This window comes from Echinops telfairi, unplaced genomic scaffold (genome assembly GCF_000313985.2).
Source record: "Echinops telfairi isolate 266 unplaced genomic scaffold, ASM31398v2 ScPeMD7_41;HRSCAF=154, whole genome shotgun sequence".
NCBI classification, from domain to species: Eukaryota; Metazoa; Chordata; class Mammalia; order Afrosoricida; family Tenrecidae; genus Echinops; species Echinops telfairi.
Genome location: NW_022103939.1, coordinates 1,599,847 through 1,618,987, shown reverse-complemented (window position 1 = coordinate 1,618,987; position 19,141 = coordinate 1,599,847). Strand labels below are relative to the sequence as shown.

Sequence of the window (19,141 nt, the reverse complement as noted above, 5' to 3'; positions counted from 1 at the left end):
CTTTCATATTACGCTCCATATTATTACACTATGGTAATAACCCAAGGTAAAAGCTCCCCTTTGTATTTCATGTTATTGTAATTTGACATGAAAATTAACACATGCTGTTAAGTTTAGGAATGGAGCCCTAAAGGCGTAGTGATTACATATTGGGTTGCTCACTGAAAGGTCAGCAGTTCAAAACAGCCAGCTGCTGTGGAGGAGAAAGAGGAGTCTTTTTACTCCCTTAAAGAGTTACAGTTTTGGAAACTCACAAGTCTACCCTGTCCTATCTGGTCACGCTGAGTCAGCAAGCACTCGATGGCAATGAGTTTGGTTTTTTGTTTTAGTTTGGGAGGAAATACAGCCAGAAAGCTCTTTAGAAGCAAATGTGTCTCACTTAAGAGCAATAACAACAATTATGAAAAATGAAAAGAAAAACACTATTGGTAGATGCAGGTGCCTTTGAGTCCATTACAACTCCTCCTGGTCCTATACACAATGGAAGGAGCCACTGCCTGGTCCCGTGCCAGCCTCACAATTGTGCTTACGGTTGAGCCCATTGTTGCAGCCACTGTGTCCATCCCTCTGATGGAGGGCCTTCCTCTTTTCCACAGTCCCTCTAAAAGATGAGGCTTTCTACTCGCACGAGGCATTACCGTCTCAGAAACCCATGAAGACTATCCTTACGGGGTCTCTGTCAGTCAGAATGGAGTCAATGGCGGTGAGTTGTTGGGTTTTTGTCCCTCCTGACAATGTGTGCAAAGTATATGAGGTGAAGTCTTTCCATCACTTGCCTCCAGAGAGCATTCTGGTTGCACTTCTTTGAAGATAGATTTGTTTATTCCTTTTGCAGTTATTTTAAATCCTCTTCACTGGCACTGTAATTCAAATGCATCAATTCTTCTTCTGAATTCCTTATTAAGTGTCCAACTTTCACATGCATATGAGACAGCTGAAAATAAAGTGGCTTGTTTCAGGCACACCTTAGTCCTCAAAAAACGAAACAGAACACCCTTGCTTTTCAACACAGGTGCATCAGATTAATTGATATTCTGTGGCCTCTGGTCTCTTGACTACTGCTTCCATTGATTGTGGATCCAAGCAAAACAAGATCCTTGACAACTTCAACCTTTTCTCCCTTTGTCATGGTGTTACCTTCTGGCCCAGTTGTGAACTTTTTTGTTTTCTTTACACTGAGTTGTAATCCATACTGAAGGCTGTTATTGTTGATCTTCATCAGAACTTCTTCAAATCCTCCTTACTTTCAGCAAGCAAGATTGTGTCACTTACACATTACAAGTTGTTCATGAGTCTTCCTCCAATCCTGGTGCTGCATTCTTCATATAATCCAGTTTCTCTGATTATTTGCTCAACATACAGATTGAATAAATATGGTGAGAGGATACAGCCCTGAAATAAACCTCTCCTAATTTTAACCCATGCAGTAAACCCTGTTCGGTTCCCATAACTGCATTTTGTCCCAAGTATAAGTTCTGCATGAGTATAATGAAGTGTTCTGGAATTCTCATTTTGCTCAAGGCTATCCGCAGTTTGTTATGATCCACATAGTTGAATGCCTTTTCACTTACGGAAACACAAGTAAATATATTTCTGGAATTCTCGGCTTTTAGCCACATCTGATGTCAGCAATGCTATCCCTTGATCTATGTCCTCTTCCGAATCTGGTTTGAACCTTTGGAGACTGAAGAATAATCAGTGTCTTTGAATTCCGGTGCTGGCACACAGTACTGACAGCATCATGGGCTGCCAAAGAACAGAGGTACGACTGCAGCCACTGTTGAAGGATCTTCAGCAGAATTTTAGTCGTTTGTGATATCAATGATATTGTTCTATAGTTTGGGCATTCTATTGTGTCACCTTTCTTTAGAATGGGTACAAATATGGATCTCTAACAGCCAGTTGGCCAAGTAGCTATCTTCCAAATTTCCTGGCATCGAGGAATGAGTGGGGAAATAAAAAGTAGAAAGTAAAATTTTTGTCTCACCATCTCCATGAAGGAAACAAGATCAGTCTGGAATTAAAGGGAGAGTATCTGCCCTTTTCCATGTATATATGGTATCTTGCCTTAAGAATTCTTCATTATTTTAAATTTCAAAATGCCTGGGATAAAGATTCTTTGAATCCCTGTTTGGGAGACTGAGTAAGGAGGCTTTGAACTATGAATATAACATAGTTTAAGGAAGAAATATCTATGTGTTTGAGACAACTCTTTTCATTGACTTTCTTCCAAGGTCATAAAGAGCTATTCTCAGTCCTGAGAATATCCAAATGAATGATGACTTAAACTCTATATAATTGGAATTGAAAGGGCATTAAAAAGGAAAAGTAGGACTTATCCCTTCTTCTCTCCCACTCACATGTTTCCAAACCTCATATTACTTTGAGCTTCAGCTCTAAAACAATTAAAAGACTTCATCTGAAAATCGTTTTTAAACCTTTCCAGGTGTGACAGTTTATTTATGTTCATCTTCATTTTTTTTTAACACTGAGTTTCTTTGTGGAAGGCTTTAAACAGATCTTATATGCATGTCTACATTAACATCAATTGTGATTTGAATAAAACACTCAAGATATCTGTTCCAGTTTTAGCCTACTTTTGGCAACGATCTCTCCGCAAATTCTTTCATTTGGCCCTTCAGCTCTCAGGGCCCAATCTTAGATTGAGCTCTTGCCCCTTTCACCTTTGAGCCTCAGCATGTTGGTCACATCCCCTTATATTTCAGGGGCCTTAGGTGTGCGTACACTCGGACAGTTTGCTTATGCCATGAGACTCAGGAGCATTTCATGGTGGAAGCAAGCTTCAACCTGCATCACCCACAGGCAATATCCAGGGAGTTGTACCCGGAACCCTGACAAGAAGGAATATGAAGAATCACATGGCTACACAACACTGGGGCATGAGGTATGCTTGTCTGCATTCCTGGTGTTAGATTCCAGTGGCCTCCAATGGAGGAGTGTCTGAGGATTGCTCTGTGCAATCTCTTTAGACTCAGTCCAATGATCTCCACATTGCCCAAGCTTCAGGTCAGATTTGTTATTCGCAGATGCAACATGCCTTTTTCTCTAGACCCACCCCCCAGTCTGAACTTCCAGCCCCTGTGACCTTCATCTGGAACCCTTAGAACAGGAAGTCCAGCATTTTTATTATCTTATTTTCTGGAACTATGTTGCTATAGGCCCCAGGCTCTATAAGCTTTAGAACAGTGGTTCTCAACCTGTGGGTCACGACCCCTTTGGGGGGTCAAGTGGCCCTTTCACAGGGATCGCCGGATTCATTACAGTTGCAAAATTACAGTTATGAAGTAGCAACAAAAATAATTTTATGGTATGAGCCCCTAATAAAATGTTAAAAAAAAAAATTTTATGGTCACCACAACATGAGGAACTGTATTAAAGGGTCGTGGCATTAGGAAGGATGAGACCCACTGCTTTAGAAGGACCTAAAGTAAAGATTTATGGGTGAAATATGTATGTATATATAACCCATAACTTTACATTGGAAAAATTTCACGTTTGTTTTAAGTTTGGACTTGCTATAAAGTAGAAATGTACTAGGAGCCCCTGAATGATGCCAACAGGTACTATTCTGGGTTAACCCAAAGGTTGGAAGTCCAAGTCCACCCAGAAGCTACTCAGCACAAAGACCTTAAACCCAAACTCAAACTCACTGCCATCGTTGCAACTGCTCTGAGGTGTCCAGGAGCTCTTGGCCTCGATATTGGAAGATGGATTCACGGGCCACAAAATGGCCAGCAGAAAGCGAAGTTTTGGAAAGGAAAGAATAGCACCTGATGCAGCACAGGGGGCGGGGCGTCCAGTGAGTGGTGACTGAGTGAACTGTGTCCAGATCCTCTCAGGTGTGGGGGGTAATTGTCCAGATCCTCTCAGCTGGGTCTTGCCTGGGCATGGACAAAGAAATATGTAAGCAAAGGCCAATAAAAAGGGTCTTGGATTTTATGAACCCCAGGGGTCTTATATCTACAGCCTTAAGATTAGATTGTCCCAGGCCATTGAGATCCCCTTCCAGATATCCTGCCACTCCTGTCACCATCATTGTCACCATCACCTGGCCTCTTTCCCTCACTCTGCCTGAGGCCTATCTCCTATCACTCACCACCACATCAGTTCCGAAGGTGGTTGACCCTCAAGGGTGGAGTAGAACTGACCCTGTGGGCTTCCAAGACTGTACCTCTTTAAGGGAGTAGAAAGCTTCATCTTTCTCCTATTGAACTGCTAGTGGTTTTGAAATGATAACTTTGCCGTTAGTATCTCTCTCATGGGGTAACCCACTATGCCCCCAGGGCCCCTTCCCACAGATCATCCCCCAAATCTGCCACTGAAACCCCTATGGAGCTTAGTTCTACTCTGATACCCAAGGGGTTGTCAGGAATCATCGTAAACTCTATGACAACTAGTTAGGGAAAACAACTAGTTAGGGGAAACAACTAGTTAGGGAAAACAACTAGTTATCCGTAAGTAAGCATTAGTACACGCTAAGATGTTGGAAAGCTGAAGCAAAATGAAGCTACGTTGACCTTCCGGTGTTTTTCGCGGATTCAGATAAGCAGCGCAGTTTTCCACCACTGCCTTCCAAAAACGACTTGGTCTTTCCTTCAGACTAATGGGTTACCTGGGCCCACACCTTTGGAGTAGGCCGGACTCCAAGTTGTGAGGGACCTACCGGCCCTATCAGCAGCCTCCCCTCCCTCGGACCGCCCCTTTCCCTGGAGCCCTTTAACTTCTGGGAGGGGATTGTGGCCGCCGGCACGGATCCTGCCTCTGGAGTGGGCCGCAGGTCGCAGGTCGCAGGTTAGTTGAGCGAACTCACCTTCTAGCCACGTTGGTCTTCCCGCCAGAGGGGGGATGTTGACCCACTCCACAGGACGCGTTGTGGGGCGGCGGGAATCGCGGTGGAGGAAGATGAGGGGGCTCTCTGCACTTTTGAATTGACCCCCGTTTAGGGGGGTGGGGGGAGGGAGAAGCACCGCAGATGCACTTCTGAACATGGGTCTTAGAACCCGGATCTGGACGCTCCATGGCCTGGGGAAGGCAGCTCTGGAATGAACCGCAGAGCCCGGTGCGGGCTCGATTCCCGGGACAGGAACCCCTTCCCCGACTCCCTGCCCGCGGCCTTCGGGAAGTGCAGACGTCGATCCATCCCGGAGACCCTGACTCCTCCCCGCGCGAGTCGGGAGGAGCGTTCCCGCCCGGGCCGGGGTCCTCCGGGAGGATCCGAGCCAGCATCGGCCCAAGGCGGCGAGAGGCGCGCCCCGGCCCCCGCCGTCGCTGGCCGCGCACTCGCTCGCTGCCCGCAGAGCACCCACGGCTTCAAGTTCGGTGCCTGCCGCGTACCGGCCCTCCTACCCGGGAGGTGACACGGCTGAGAAAGATGGTGCCCATTAGATTACTTTATTTGTCTTGAAACCCATGAGACAATATTATAAGGACGTTTTAATGTATTAATTTGGGGGGTGTGTTAGTGTTTTATTTGGTTTTTATTTCTTTAATACAAGCAGAACTAGCAAAAACGGAGCCCCGGTGGTGGAGTGGTTACCTGCTGGGCTGCGATCTGCAAGGTCAGCGGTTCGAAACCGCCAGCCGCTCCTTGAGTGACCATCAGGGCTGTCCACGGGGCTATCAACTCTGGTGAAGTTACAGCCTCAGAAACCCCCTCTAGAGGGTCGCTGAGTCGCCACTGAACTTGATGGCAGTGAGTTTGGTTTCAGAACATGTGTTCTGAGCTTTAGATACTGTCTGCACTCAGGGCCTGATATTTCACCTCTTTGTGTACCATAGTTTTTTCATGTATAAGATCGGATGGTAATACTTATATCTAGAAGAATGAGCCAGAAGTTACATACATAGATGCCTGACAAATAGTAAACGCAAATTATCATTATTATGCACAATCACCAAGCCTAGCTTTAAAAAGTGTGCAATCAAAACAGTGTTTGAAAGAATACAGTAGAGAATAAGATACAAGGGCTTCCAAAAGTTCGTCGGAAATGGAATTTTTCCACGCTAATTGAAGCCCCCTCATATGTTAACATACATTGTGATAAAAGAATATATGGTTACTTTTAGTCAAAATACAAGTTTGTTTGTTTATTTTCAATTAAGGAATGTTTCAATATTATGATTTCCTCATCTGCCCTATGAGTCAAAAGGAGCCCTGGTGGCATAGTGGTTTCAAATTGGGCTGCCAGTAGTTTGAATCCAGGGCCAGCTTCAAGGGAGAAAGATGAAGCCCTCAGTTCCTGGAAAGACTGTCTCCTGGGCCAGTGACAGGGCCAGCTCTGCCCATTCCCTGGGGTCGATATGCGGCAGACTTTACTGGAGGGCAATGAGGTTTTGTTTTGATTTTTAATTCTGAGTCAGAATGCACAAGAAGGCAGTGGATTTGTTTTGTTTTTTTGTTTTTAAACTCGTAAATTATCCAACATTGATTCAAGGAGAAGAAGATTTATGTAAGGCAATATTTTAAGAATTTCTCGTTATTAGGTTCCTAAAATGCCTGGGAATTCTCAAAGGGTTGTTTCTATTCAAAAAGTTTTCCAGTGTCCTCATATTAGAAGGTCAATTCCAGTTAGCAGGTAATGGGAATCTATCCCTGTACACACACACCAAAAGAAAAAAGAAAGAAAACCAAAATGCATTTCAAATAAGAACTCAGAATAGTTCTCTGCAGAGTTCAAGAAATTAGACCTTGGTTTTCTTAGCTAGGGACATTTTGGCTTCTTTATGTATAAAATTAGGGATACGAATGTCAAGATTCTACTCTAAGGCCAGCAAAGCCACACAAACGTACATGTCCTTCATTTGTTCAAAATGTATCCGTTATTTTACATTAAGACCAAATAAAACATTTATAAGATGATGAAATCTATTCATTAAAATTAATCCACAGAGAATGTTCTGTTAGGAAGAGAATGATTTGTGTATTAAGAGCCTTTCTCAAGACCATAGGTAACTGAGAAATATACAGTTACTTGTTTTATTTTAAACTCAGATGTCAGTGTATTCTAATTATATTGTCCTTAAAGTAGAAAAATAAAGCACATCATGGGAAAGAAGTACAGGTGTGGCCTTTTGAAAAAGACTCCTGTTAGCTGTCATAAAATAATTTCCTTGTGCTTTGTCAGAGAAAAACTGGAAAAGAATGCTCCGTTTTTGAAGCTTTTTTTTTTTAAGTCTAAAAAGGAAATAACCAGAACAAAAGTTATATTGACCGTCTGCCACACGGAACACCTGCTATCCATGTGGCACAGAATTGCAGGCCTGATTGTGTGCAGTATTGGGGAAAGTGGCATAAATTAACTAAAAAAAAAATCCACTGACCTAAATGGGGAAGTTGTGAATTAGCTACATTGGCCTTTTAAAAGTGCAAATTAGAAACAGGGATAGAAAGTAAGTCAAGGTCAGTTGGGGGAGGGTTTTTCTGTTGGTATTTTGAATTGCAAAAAAGCCAGGAAGCATTATTATATGCCTTAAAGAATGGAACTCATATACATATTAAAGAGATTGAAAAGAATTCAGAGAAAGAAAATATGGAAAACGATATCAACTGGTTTGTCTTTAAATTCTCTGGCAGAACTACTTTTTCATTCTAGAAATTTGCCTGAATTTGTTATTTCCCCTCCAATGTGTATTAGAGCTTAAGTTCTGAGCACCCATGGTTTACAAAGGCTGTGGAGGGCAGTGAAAACATTCGCAGAGCCCACACATAGCTTAAGCCTCCATTAAATGCTTTCTGATCTTTCAGGACAAATGCCTCCGAAAAAGGATTGTTACCACTTCTCCCTGGCCAGCCCGGGGAAGGGCAGTCTCTCTGCGACTTGCCTTTGTGTGCCTTTAATGGAAGTAAATTGACTGGTGACTGTACCTGGACAGGGGTCTGTTAGACATGAGTCCTATCCTATAAGCCCTGTCCTTAGTCAGAAGGCCTTGGACCATCTTGTAAGCCCTTTTATAGATAACAATGTATGTGTCCTAAGCTTGGTCCCATTCCTGGTTCTATAGTCCCACCTGTAATTGTGATGTATTCATCTGCCACCAATTACGACTGTTTTGTTTTTTAAAAATCATTTTATTGGGGGCTCATACAACTCTTATCACAATCCATCCATCCATTGTGTCAAGCACATTTGTTGCCCTCATCATTCTCAAAATATATGCTTTGTACTTGAGCCCTTGGAATCAGCTCCTCATTTTCCCCCCTCCCTCCCTGCTCTCCTATCTCATGAACCCTTGATAATTTATAAATCATTACTATTTTGTCGTGTCTTACACTGACGTCCCCCTTCACCCACTTTTCTGTTATGATTTTGTGACCTTTTGCCGCCTTCCCATCCCCCACCCCTTCACCCCTTCATAGACTGTTTTTCTCAATTGTGACTGGGGGGGGATCGGAAGGGGGGGAGAGGCACATTTTAATTTTGTGTTAGGGTCATCCAGATGATGGATCTGTGTTGTCTTTGTCTCTTTTAAGACTTAATAAATGTTCTCTTTAAATTATATTTCAGATGGGGTCTCTCATGTACCCTAAAGCAAGTGCCATTGGTAGTCATACAGCCTTGGTCTTGGGCTAAATCTGAGTTAAGAACTATTGTAAAAAGACTTTCCTGACTCATGTGAAAATCCACAGGTATTTTTGCATGAACGTACCATCTTGATTAGAGATCAGATTCATAGAATTTGCTGCATGTTATTACATTGAGGAGAAGCAGCCATATGGATGGCTACAGCCAAATGGAAGGACCCGGAGGCAAGTCTTGTCCCAAAGACTGGTACTATAGGAAAGGGTTTTAGGAACGAGGTTCAAAAATTAGTGAAATAACATTTTCGAGAGGATCTCTATGTCTTGTTGCATCAGTTCTCTGAATTTGAACTTTCAGGCTTAGAAGCAGTCGCAAAGGAACCTAGACCTGCATTTAAGTCTGTTTCTTGAGAGGGCTGTTGCCTGAATTGAGAGTAAAGAGGAAGCTTTCTGCCCGTAAACAATTACCGTCTCAGAAACACAGGGGCCGTTGTGCCCTGTCCTGTAAGTCATTGTGAGTCAGCATCGACTTGATGGCAGTGGGTTTGGTTGCCTGCATTAGCAGCATCAGTGAATCAAATATGGACATTTTTAATTCTTTAAGAATTTGGCTATAAAACTCACTGATGTCCAGTCCATGCCAACTCATAGTGACCCTATGGGTTTCTGAGACTGTAACTCTTTCCTACGGTAGCCTATAAACTAGCGCTGGTTGAAGAAAGGCATGAGGAAGTTAAATTAAGAAAGAGGGAAAGGGTGGAGGAGTTGGTGGCTTCACAGTGAGGCCATAAGAAAGTTCCTATGAGGGGACAGCTGAGGCAGACCTGCCTAGGAATGAGCTAACTTATTATTACTCTAAGAGACCTGAGTGTTTAAAAGGGGATTGCTGAAATTGAAGAACGAATTTTCATTTGTGTATCCCTGCAGCACCTTCCTTACTGTCATAGTGGCAGGGCTCTGAGGACTTAGGAGGGTTCACTATGGTTCCTCTTTTAACAGTCAAGGAGAGACAACACCCAGGTAAATGAGGGACCACTTCTGCCTCATTCAAAGCCAGTGCTAATATATTTAGGACGTAAGATTTATATCCTATTCTCAGCAGTGAAACTCCTGTGAATCTATTGGGGTGAGACTTCGTGATCTAAATGACTCTGTTACGTACAGATTACCACAGTGTAGGGACTCTGCTGACCTTTCCTCCAGATGACTCTCTTGATGAAAGAAAGGTGGAGAACATTTTATGCTTTATCCAAGGATTGAGGAAAGTAGAGGAGACAATAGGACAAATTCGGGGAGGGAGAAATACTTACTGAACTTTGGGCAAAGATAGTCACAGAAGTGGGAAGGGTTTTATCAGCTGAACTCATCGGGAGTCAAATAGACATTTCTAAGCCTTTGCCTATAAATAGCCCAATATCCTTGGAAGCCAGAGCTCTAACAGGTTTAGAACCCATCAATCACCATTTCCGTCACAGGGGTCATTCTACCTGGTCTTATAAAGTCACGATGCGTCAGCATTGGCCTATTGGCAGGGAGTTTGGTTTGGAATTTTTTGCTTGCAAGATATGATTTCCCTGTGTATGAGGAGCTATCAGTAAGTACAGGTGACTCTTGAAAGACATGGGTTTGAACTGAGTGGATCCACTTAACACAATAGATTGTTTTTTAAGTGCCATGTGATGCTAAGTCTCTCTGTATTAGCCGTCCGTCTCCCATAAACGACATAGCAGTGGAAAGTGATCTTCTGGAGTCTCTCATGTTTCATTGCATTTAGGACACCATCGTTGACCCTGAGTAACACCACGGCACCCATTCAAACCGCCTCAAATGACGCCGGAAGTGTTTCCAAGAAGCAGGAAGTTAGGACATTACCAGAGAAAGTTGAATTGCTTGATCTGGACCATAAATTTGGATTAGCAGCTGCAGCTAGTTGCCTGGCATACCAGATAAAGGAATCCAGTTTAGGAGACTTGTGCAGCCAGCATTGTAGCAACAATAGTAGGTGCAAAAACCATGCACTTTTTGCAAAATATCTTTTTGTCTCATAATGAAAATGCGGCTTTTATGTGGATGCAGTATATTAGATACAAAATATGTGTTAATCATTATTGGCCAGGTCAACAATAGGCGTTTAAGTTAAGGCTTTGGGGAGTCAAAAGTTACATGTGGATTTGTGACTGCAGGCCTTGTAATTTGGACCCATTTACCTCGTACTTGATGGTCTGTTAAGGTGACACATATCAAATTCCCTGCCAGTAGCAATACCTATCAGAGTAAAGGCCTTCCTGGGAAAGGCATGATCCACAAATAAATATCTACATTTAAAAGTTCCTGGGACTGGAGCAGGGCGATCTAGTGAGCTGAACCTGAACTCAGTCCTGCCATCTAGTGTCCAATAGTGCTTTTGCAGGCCTCAGAACTGCAGTCACAGAAACACAGGAAGAGTAGTTGATCACTGAACAACTCATTGACTTTGAGTTGTTCAAGACTATAATTCCTCTTTCTACTGTGGAGTGGCCGGTGGTTTTGAGCAGCAGGTGGTTTCAAACTGCTGACCTTGCAGTTTGACCTAGCAATTCAAGATGTAATTATACTGAGAGGGCTCCTCCTCCCTCCCTCCAGTGGATGCTCCGGTAAGGGTGGAACTTGGTATCTAATATGAGCGAAAGCATTTACAATTATAATGATAAGTATTTATTATTCCCGGTGTCTGACTTCTTTCTCTTGGACAGTCAGCACACGCCATGTTTCCATTTCTTCTGACCTTGCCTCTTTCTTCACTGTCCTTCGACCCAGGATTCTGTACGCAGGAATCACCTTTGAAGTCAGGGGGCACAGGTGCGGGGAGCGAGAGGAACGGCAATGGCGTCCACAGTGCTGGTGGACATACGAGATGAAGTGACCTGCCCTATCTGCTTGGAGCTCCTCACAGAACCCATGAGCCTAGACTGTGGCCATAGCTTCTGCCAAGTCTGTATCGAAGGGAACAGCAAGCCATCAGAGGTCATCCCAGACGAAGGAAACAACTGTCCCGTGTGCCGAGCCAGCTACCACCCTCCGAACCTCCGACCGAATCGGCACCTGGCCAACATAGTAGAGAGGCTCCGGGAGGCAGCGTCCTGCCCCGAGGCGCAGCCCAGAGCAAGTCTGTGTGCTTCCCATGGGGAGAGACTGCAGCTCTTCTGTAAGGAGGACGGGAAGATCATCTGCTGGCTCTGCGAGCACTCGGTGGAGCACCGCGGCCACCACACCTTCCTCGTGGAGGAGGTGGCCCAGGAGTATAAGGTAAGAGGGTAGGGCTGAGCAAGACAGAACTGAGCTCTACTCTGATTTCTTTGTACTTCCCTTTTCCCTGGAGGATGAGTCCAGGAAAGGTCCTTTCTGACCAAGAATAGAGACCTTCTTACAAGTAGCGCAAGAGGAGTTCTGCTGGGCTTTTTGAGCAGAAGGGGATGTGGGGGTTAGAAAGACGAGGACAGGGTAGGTTCCGTGTGGGCGATATGTTGGCAATGAGCATAAAGGACTCCATGCGCTTTGGAATCAGAGATAGACAGATGCCCTCGGGTTTTCATCCCAGGACAGACAGCCGTCCCCTGAGGTCTGCACAATCTCTACCTCATTCGTTTCATGTCTGGGCACTGAGATAACATGTAGCTTGTCTCTGCTTGACCTAGCGTGTTCGTTCTAGGAGCTGTTCCAGGAGCATTTGAAGAAGCTCACGAAAGAGCAGCAGGAAGCGGCGAAGCTAACAGCTGTTACTAAGGAAAAGAAGACCCGCTGGAAGGCAAGTGGGGCTCTTGCTGAGGGACCTCGGCACAGTCATCTGGACAGGGGGTGGGAGCCGAGGGTGAAAGGAGCCCTGATCCCGAATGTTGGTGTAGAAGAGCTTACAGCCTTTCTGGTTATGGTCGTAGCCCTTGATGTACACATCAAGCGTGGTCCTGAGCTTTCAGAAGCAATCCCATAGGGAAGGAAGCATGGGCAGAGGTGAGCATTCATTTCAGACTCCGGCCCGTGATCGTTTCAAGCTTCTGGGTAAGCAAGGACTGTCTGTTTCTCTTCCTTGGTCTTGAAGAGTCAGATGGAGACTGAGATACACCGGGTCCAGAGACAGTTTAAGCAGCTGAGAAGTATTCTAGACAAAGAGGAGAAGCGGGAACTCAAAAAGCTGGAGGAAGACGAGCGGAGGGGCCTGCGGCTCATAGAGGAGACTGAGGACGAGCTGGTCCGGCAGAGCCAGGCCCTGACCGACCTCATTGCAGAGCTGCAGCAACGGTGTCAGGGATCAGCGCTGGAGCTGCTACAGGTAAGGGTGCGGACCAGGATTAGAATCGCCTTCTGATGCCTGCCATCCTCTGAGGACAAGAAAGAAGTTGCCTTTGTCGCTGCAGTCCCTTTTCCTTATCAAATGAAGTAGAGGTAATGGGGCGAAGCATGAGATAATTAATTAAGAGTCATTGCACTCTTCTCTTTGTACTTATAAGAGACCCTAGAGATCTGTCAGATCGAATGGTGTTCCTTAGCAGCGTTTCTCAGCTTTGCCACCATGGACATTTGGGACCAGAGAATGGTTTTCTTCGTAAGGCCTCCTTCTGTACATTGCGACTGATTTATCAGCATCTCTGGTTGCTGTGAGGCGACACAGACTGCACAGCAGTTCCTTTGTCGGTTACTTGTTCTTGGGCCCTCGTATCAGAGTTGTGAGTAATTAATTTCCACCTCCTGGAGCTTTTCTTCATTCTCTGTTTGGAGGAATACAGTTTTATTCTTGATGTTCATTTTCACAGTTAACTTACCCGAGAGCTTTCTCCTTGCTTCTTCCCAACTGTCTTCAAACTATAAGAATTACTGCTTCGATGCAGTTTATGTCACCACTCTAGGCACCTTTGTAGATTCTCACGCTCCTAGGACTGTCTGATGGCCATTTTATTATTATTTTTTTTAGGATTCAGTTGTAAGTGATTTTTTTTAACAGTAGTATTATTGACATATCTTACATATTCTAATATATCCATTCACAGACAATTCTGTTGTTCAGTCCCATTGAGAAGACACTGTTCCTTTTTTTCATGGTTTGATTTGTCTTTTTTTTAAATTATTATTAAAAGATCATTTTATGGGGCTCTTACAGCTCTTATAACAATCCATACATCAGTTGTATCAAGCGTATTTATACATATGATGCCATCATTTTCTAGATGTACGCTTTCTATTGAGCTCTTAGTATCAACACCTCTTTCCCTCTTTCCCTCCCTTCCCCCACCCTCACGACCCCTTGATAAATTATGAATTATTATTATTTTCATATCTTACACTGAGTGCTCTCTCTTCCCCCATGCCAAGGATGACTGCAGCATTGATGCTGTCTCCCCATCTTTTCAGACCTCTCAATCAGACATTCCTCCTTTGCTTTTCCATATCTGTGTAAGTGACATTATTGATCCTTAATATTTGATAACCATCGGTTACATATTGGGCTGCTAACTGCAAGGTCAGCAGTTCGAAACCACGAGACACTCCCTTGGGAGAACGATAGGGCTTTCTATTCCGGTAAAGCGTTACGGCCTCCGAAGCTCCACAAGGGCAGCTCTACCCTGTCCTGGAGGGTGGCTGTGAGCTGGCCTTGAATTGATGGGAATGAGTTAGTTTGGTTTGGCTTGACGAAGCCTAAGGCTTCATTGTGCAGCATGAATTCAGAATGAAATCAACATAAGATAAATAAACCGTGAAGTAATACCTGCCTTAAACATAGCCGTGCCTTGAGATTGATATAATCCTGGATATCCTATTTGTCAAGTTAACAGATCCATCAATTACAGGGCTTTCCCTGCCCTTGAATTCCTTGAATTTTCCTGTCTAATGCAACCAAATAAGAAGGTATGAAAAAAAATGTATTGTTACAAAGGAAATGTTTTTAAACAAAAATATCAAAGTGTAAAGCTAGTGTTTCTTGCTGTGTCCTTTATCCTCTGTTTCAGCTCAAGTATGTATATAGGTAGTTTCCACCTCTGTCACTGTTGTCCTCTCCCCACCCCCACACTAAATGACCAAATGGCAGTTGTAGTATCTTTGAGGGACTTCCATTATAATCCTTTGAAAAGTTCTTTGAGCTTTAAGAAGTACAGAGAGACTTTTAAAGGGCAAAGTCAGGGCTGGAGATTAGTGGGTGATGTTAACGATTAAGATTCTCCGAGAACAGCCTTTGCTACCCTGGAAGCGTGAGAATGTGCATTGTCATGTTGGGAAAAAACCTCTTCCTTTCCCAGATTTCCTGGCCTTTTGCTCACCAATGTAGTTTTACATTTCCTTAAAGCTTCTGCATGAGAAGCCTCTGTGACCTCCTATGTCCTTGGAGAAAACTAATCAAAATTACCTTTGGGGAATCTCAAAACAAGAATTCCCAAAACCTTCAAAGTTGAGCTCTTGAATTTAGCAATTTAACTTAACTTACTGGCTTGTTTTCATTTTGATTTGATTTGATGAAAGCACCCTGAGACTGAAACTAGTGTGTTATTGACAAAACATCCATTACAATCACAGAGACAGGTTTACCTGGTGGTAGAGCGATGTGTCCTCTGGTACAAGCCCCTAAACATGTGAAGAGGCGCTGCGGTGGCAATACTTTGATTTACCCATGTATGTCATTGATTTGGAGACAATTGTTGTATCATATAGCTCAAATATGGGCTGTTTAAGGATCACTGAAGCTCTTTGAGCAGAAATCAGGCAATTCTACCCTTAACCATCAGGAGACTACAAGAAGTTGCAAGTTGAAAAAGGATGGGTTTAGTCACAGATGGTATCACGGTGAATCTATGGTCATCTTTAGGATGGTCCTTTCCTAAACTTGGCAGCTGGGTGCTGGTATCATTTCAGGGGTATGGAGGATAAGAAAAGAGAGCGATTGCAGGAATATTAAGTGTCATGTTAAATATTTTGAATTTGGGGCCCGGGGGCTCCTTTCCTTGCTCGGCTCAATGCATTCATGTGTATTGAAATCAGAACGATGGGCAAAGTCCGCAGAAGTGCAGAGTAAGTGTTGAAGGAGGTGAGCTTTGAGAACAACCACATCTAAGGCCCCTTAGCTTGTATCCTGAGGAGTTGCTGTGGCTCGGTGGTCCAAACCTGTGGCAGCTTCCCATGGGGAAAGACCTAGCATTCTGTTTGCAGAAACGATGGTGCAAGTGTGCTGTGTCATGTAGGGTCTCTGAGTCAAAACCTGTGCACAACCATGACTTGCATCCTTCGTAACCAGAAGGTGAATGTCTCAGGTGCATATATGACTTAGTGACCTCAGATTCTCCAGGTCTGGGCACTCTGTGTAGGAAATAGTAGATTTTATACATATGTAACATGATATCCGTGTATACGCATGCGCACACGGAGATGGAAAAACATGTAAGAATAGTGAATGCATGTTTTTGCCTGATGTCTCACATGAGCTCTTAACACTGTTGTGATGCCTTTCCACGGAGGCCCTTTTCAGTCTCATCGTCCCATAAAGTGGCGTGCAAATGGGATGGGGAATACAGGTGAGGCTTCATTAGAGGGGAAAAGTCTATTCTCGACTTAACCTGTCTCTTTCTTTCCTAGGACATAAATGATGTCACACAGAGGTATGTATCGAGTGGCGTGGTTCCCTTGTATTTTCCAGAGATTCCTACAAACATAGACTTTATTTTATAATCAGTGGGGAAGGAAAAAGAAAATTTATTGGGGTATGATTTGGAACTTTGGAGGGTTACTCATTATAAGAATTTTGGGGTTTCAAAAATTTGGACTTCTGTGGAAGGAGAATTTGGGTGCTGAGAGGTCATGAATTGAGGACAATCATTCTTTTTTTAATTTTATTTTTAATCATTTTATTGGGGGCTCATACAACTCTTATCACAATCCATACATGCATCAATTGTGTAAAGCACATTTGTACATTCGTTGCCCTCATCATTCTCAAAACATTTGATCTCCACTTAAGCCCTTGGCATCAGCTCCTCATTTTTCCCCTTCCCTCCCTGCTCTCCCCTTCCTCATGAACACTTGATAATTTATAAATTATTATTTTGTCATATCTTACACTGTCCGACATCTGCCTTCACCCACTTTTCTATTGTCCATCCCCCAGGAAGGAGGTTATATGTAGATCCCTGTAATCGGTTCCCTCTTTCCACCCTACCCTCCCTCTACCCTCCTGGTATCGCCACTCTCACCACTGGTCCTGGAGGGATCATCGTCCTGGATTCCCTGTGTTTCCAGTTCCTATCTGAACCAGTGTACATCCTCTGATCCAGTATGTTTCATCGTTGCTACCCTACACCCTGACTGGCTCGTCTCCTCCCCGCGAGAGGACAATAGTTCTGTATAAGAATAAGGAGTTTCTTAGTGATTTCCCAAGTCCTGTCACATGAGTCCTTTTCCATAACCCCTTATAATAGCTTCCTGCTCTGATTCTAATCGTGTATTGCTACCTCAGAAGACACAGATTTTCTGTACCTGTGTATTTTATCATAGCCAGATATCTGTTTGAATTGTTTTTTAAGTTTGGAGAACCAACTCTTAGAGCAACTGCCTTATGCTTGCCTTTATTTCTGGCTTTGGCCAGTCAGAGCATCACTCTCTCACCCCCTCACATTTCCCCCTTTCTCAGTTAATAAAAAGGTAAGTCTTTGGTCTCAGGAGAGGCTTTGTCTTTGGGCAAACATTTGTTCTCTGTGACATGCTCTAGAGCAGCGGTTCTCAACCTGTGGGTTGTGACCCATTTGGGGGGCGAATGACCCTTTCACAAGGGTCGCCCGATTCATAAGAGTAGCAAAATGACAGTTATAAAGTAGCAACAAAAATAATGTTATGGTTGTGGGTCACCACAACATGAGGAACTGTATGAAAGGTCGCAGCACTAGGAAGATTGAGAACCACTGCTCTAGAGCCTCATTAAAGCAAGGCGGTATCTCTAGTTTCTCAAGTACGTGGGATCTTCTACTTTCTCACAGACAGATGCATTAAATACAAAGCCTGCTTGTTCCTTCTGAAATTTTCATTCTCAGCATGGAGGTAAAGGCATCTCCTTTCTCCAGTTAATGTCATATTTTGAGAAGAGTGAATCCTAAGATTCTCTTCTGAAGCCCATACCCCATAGCTGCTTGGAGTCCCTGGGGCCAAACTACCTCTTTTTTTTTGAGAAATCACAAAGGTTTCCTCAGCCATTATTTACCGTCATGCCTTCTTTAGAATGTAGCGCTGGGAGAGAAACAGTATACTTACAGAGGGTTGTAGAAGGCCAGTTTGGAGGAGTCTTAGCGACATTTACACGATGGTGAGCAGCTCGTTTCCGTCTTCGGTGCTGTGGTCCCAGGGCTTCCCCAGCCGGCCTGGCTGGTGAGGGAGCGGAGCTGAAGGGACCCAAGGTTGGAGGTTCACAAGGCTTGTTGTCCATAGGAGTGAGTTTTGGACCCTGAGGAAGCCAAAAGTCCTTCCTACCAAGCTGAGAAGTACGTTTCGAGCCCCAGATCTGAAAAAGATGCTGCGAACATTCAGAGGTGAGGAGAGTTGGAAGGAACTTTGGATGGTGGGTTGCTGTAGTGGTCAGAAAAAGTTGGACAGGGAGTGTAGTTGGGTTAGTAGAGAAGAGAAGAGGGAGCCTTGGTAGTGTGCTGAAGGAGGGGTGATTCACATCCCCACAGATTACCCTCCCCTCCCCCGCCCCCCTCCTCTCTACTAAGCAGAGTGTTATTAGTCCTAAGACCTTGGGGTTTATCCACTTTGACTTTGTTTTAATCTTTACAGATCTGACAGGTGTCCAGAACTTCTGGGGTAAGTAGAAACCGAAGCCTCTTTGAGCATACATGCTTTGATCCCCTTTCACATGCCCCACCCCAAACAAGGCCCCCCACACTCTCAAGACAGGAGATGTTATAACGCTCCCACTAATATTCTTACAGAGCAACAATTGCTTCCAGTCATTTCCCGTGTTCCTGTCTCCTGATGCTGTAAGATGTGTACCCATTCACCTCTGCTCATGGTGTACTTTTTCCCACAGTGGATGTGACTCTGAACCCGCAGACGGCTAATTTAAATCTTCTTCTGTCTAAAAACCGAAGGCAGGTGAGATTTGTGGGTACAGATCTGCCTGGGCCTTCCTGTCTGAGAGAGCATTATGACTGTGGTGTCCTGGGCTCCCAGCACTTCTCCTCAGGAAGACATTACTGGGAAGTCGATGTGAAAGACAAGACGGACTGGATTCTGGGCGTATGCAGTAATTCAGTGGAACCTACCTTCTTCTCTTCCCACCACTACACCAACCATCAGAATGGCAGCTCCAGCTATCGGCCTCAAAGTGGATACTGGGTGATTGGCTTAAAGCACAAGCACGAATACCGAGCCTATGAAGACGCTTCCACTTCCCTGCTGCTTCTCATGACCACGCCACCTCACCGAGTTGGGGTTTTCTTAGACTATGAAGCTGGTATTGTCTCCTTTTATAATGTCACAAATCATGGTTTTCCCATCTATACCTTCTCTAAGTATTACTTTCCGACTCCCCTTTGCCCATATTTTAATCCTTGTAACTGTGTGGTCCCAATGACCCTGTGTAAACCACACTCCTGA

At 44.2% G+C, this 19,141-nt stretch overlaps 1 protein-coding gene across 1 annotated transcript; it reads left to right on the top strand.

Moving 5' to 3' along the window:
* The first annotated feature begins 11,401 nt into the window (after window positions 1–11,401).
* Window positions 11,402–19,141, top strand: TRIM6 (tripartite motif containing 6). The gene is made up of 7 exons (XM_013008432.1): window positions 11,402–11,824; window positions 12,228–12,323; window positions 12,615–12,845; window positions 16,133–16,155; window positions 17,972–18,072; window positions 18,320–18,346; window positions 18,573–19,141. The coding sequence occupies exons 1-7, from the start codon at window positions 11,402–11,404 to the stop codon at window positions 19,139–19,141; spliced, it is 1,470 nt and encodes a 489-aa protein (XP_012863886.1).

Coding starts and splice junctions, on each gene's coding strand:
- TRIM6 (XM_013008432.1), top strand. CDS start 11,402: ATGGCGTCCACAGTGCTGGTGGACATACGAGATGAAGTGACCTGCCCT. Junction 16,156..17,971: donor ATAAATGATGTCACACAGAG/GTATGTATCGAG, acceptor TGTTGTCCATAG/GAGTGAGTTTTGGACCCTGA. Junction 18,347..18,572: donor AGGTGTCCAGAACTTCTGGG/GTAAGTAGAAAC, acceptor TTTTTCCCACAG/TGGATGTGACTCTGAACCCG.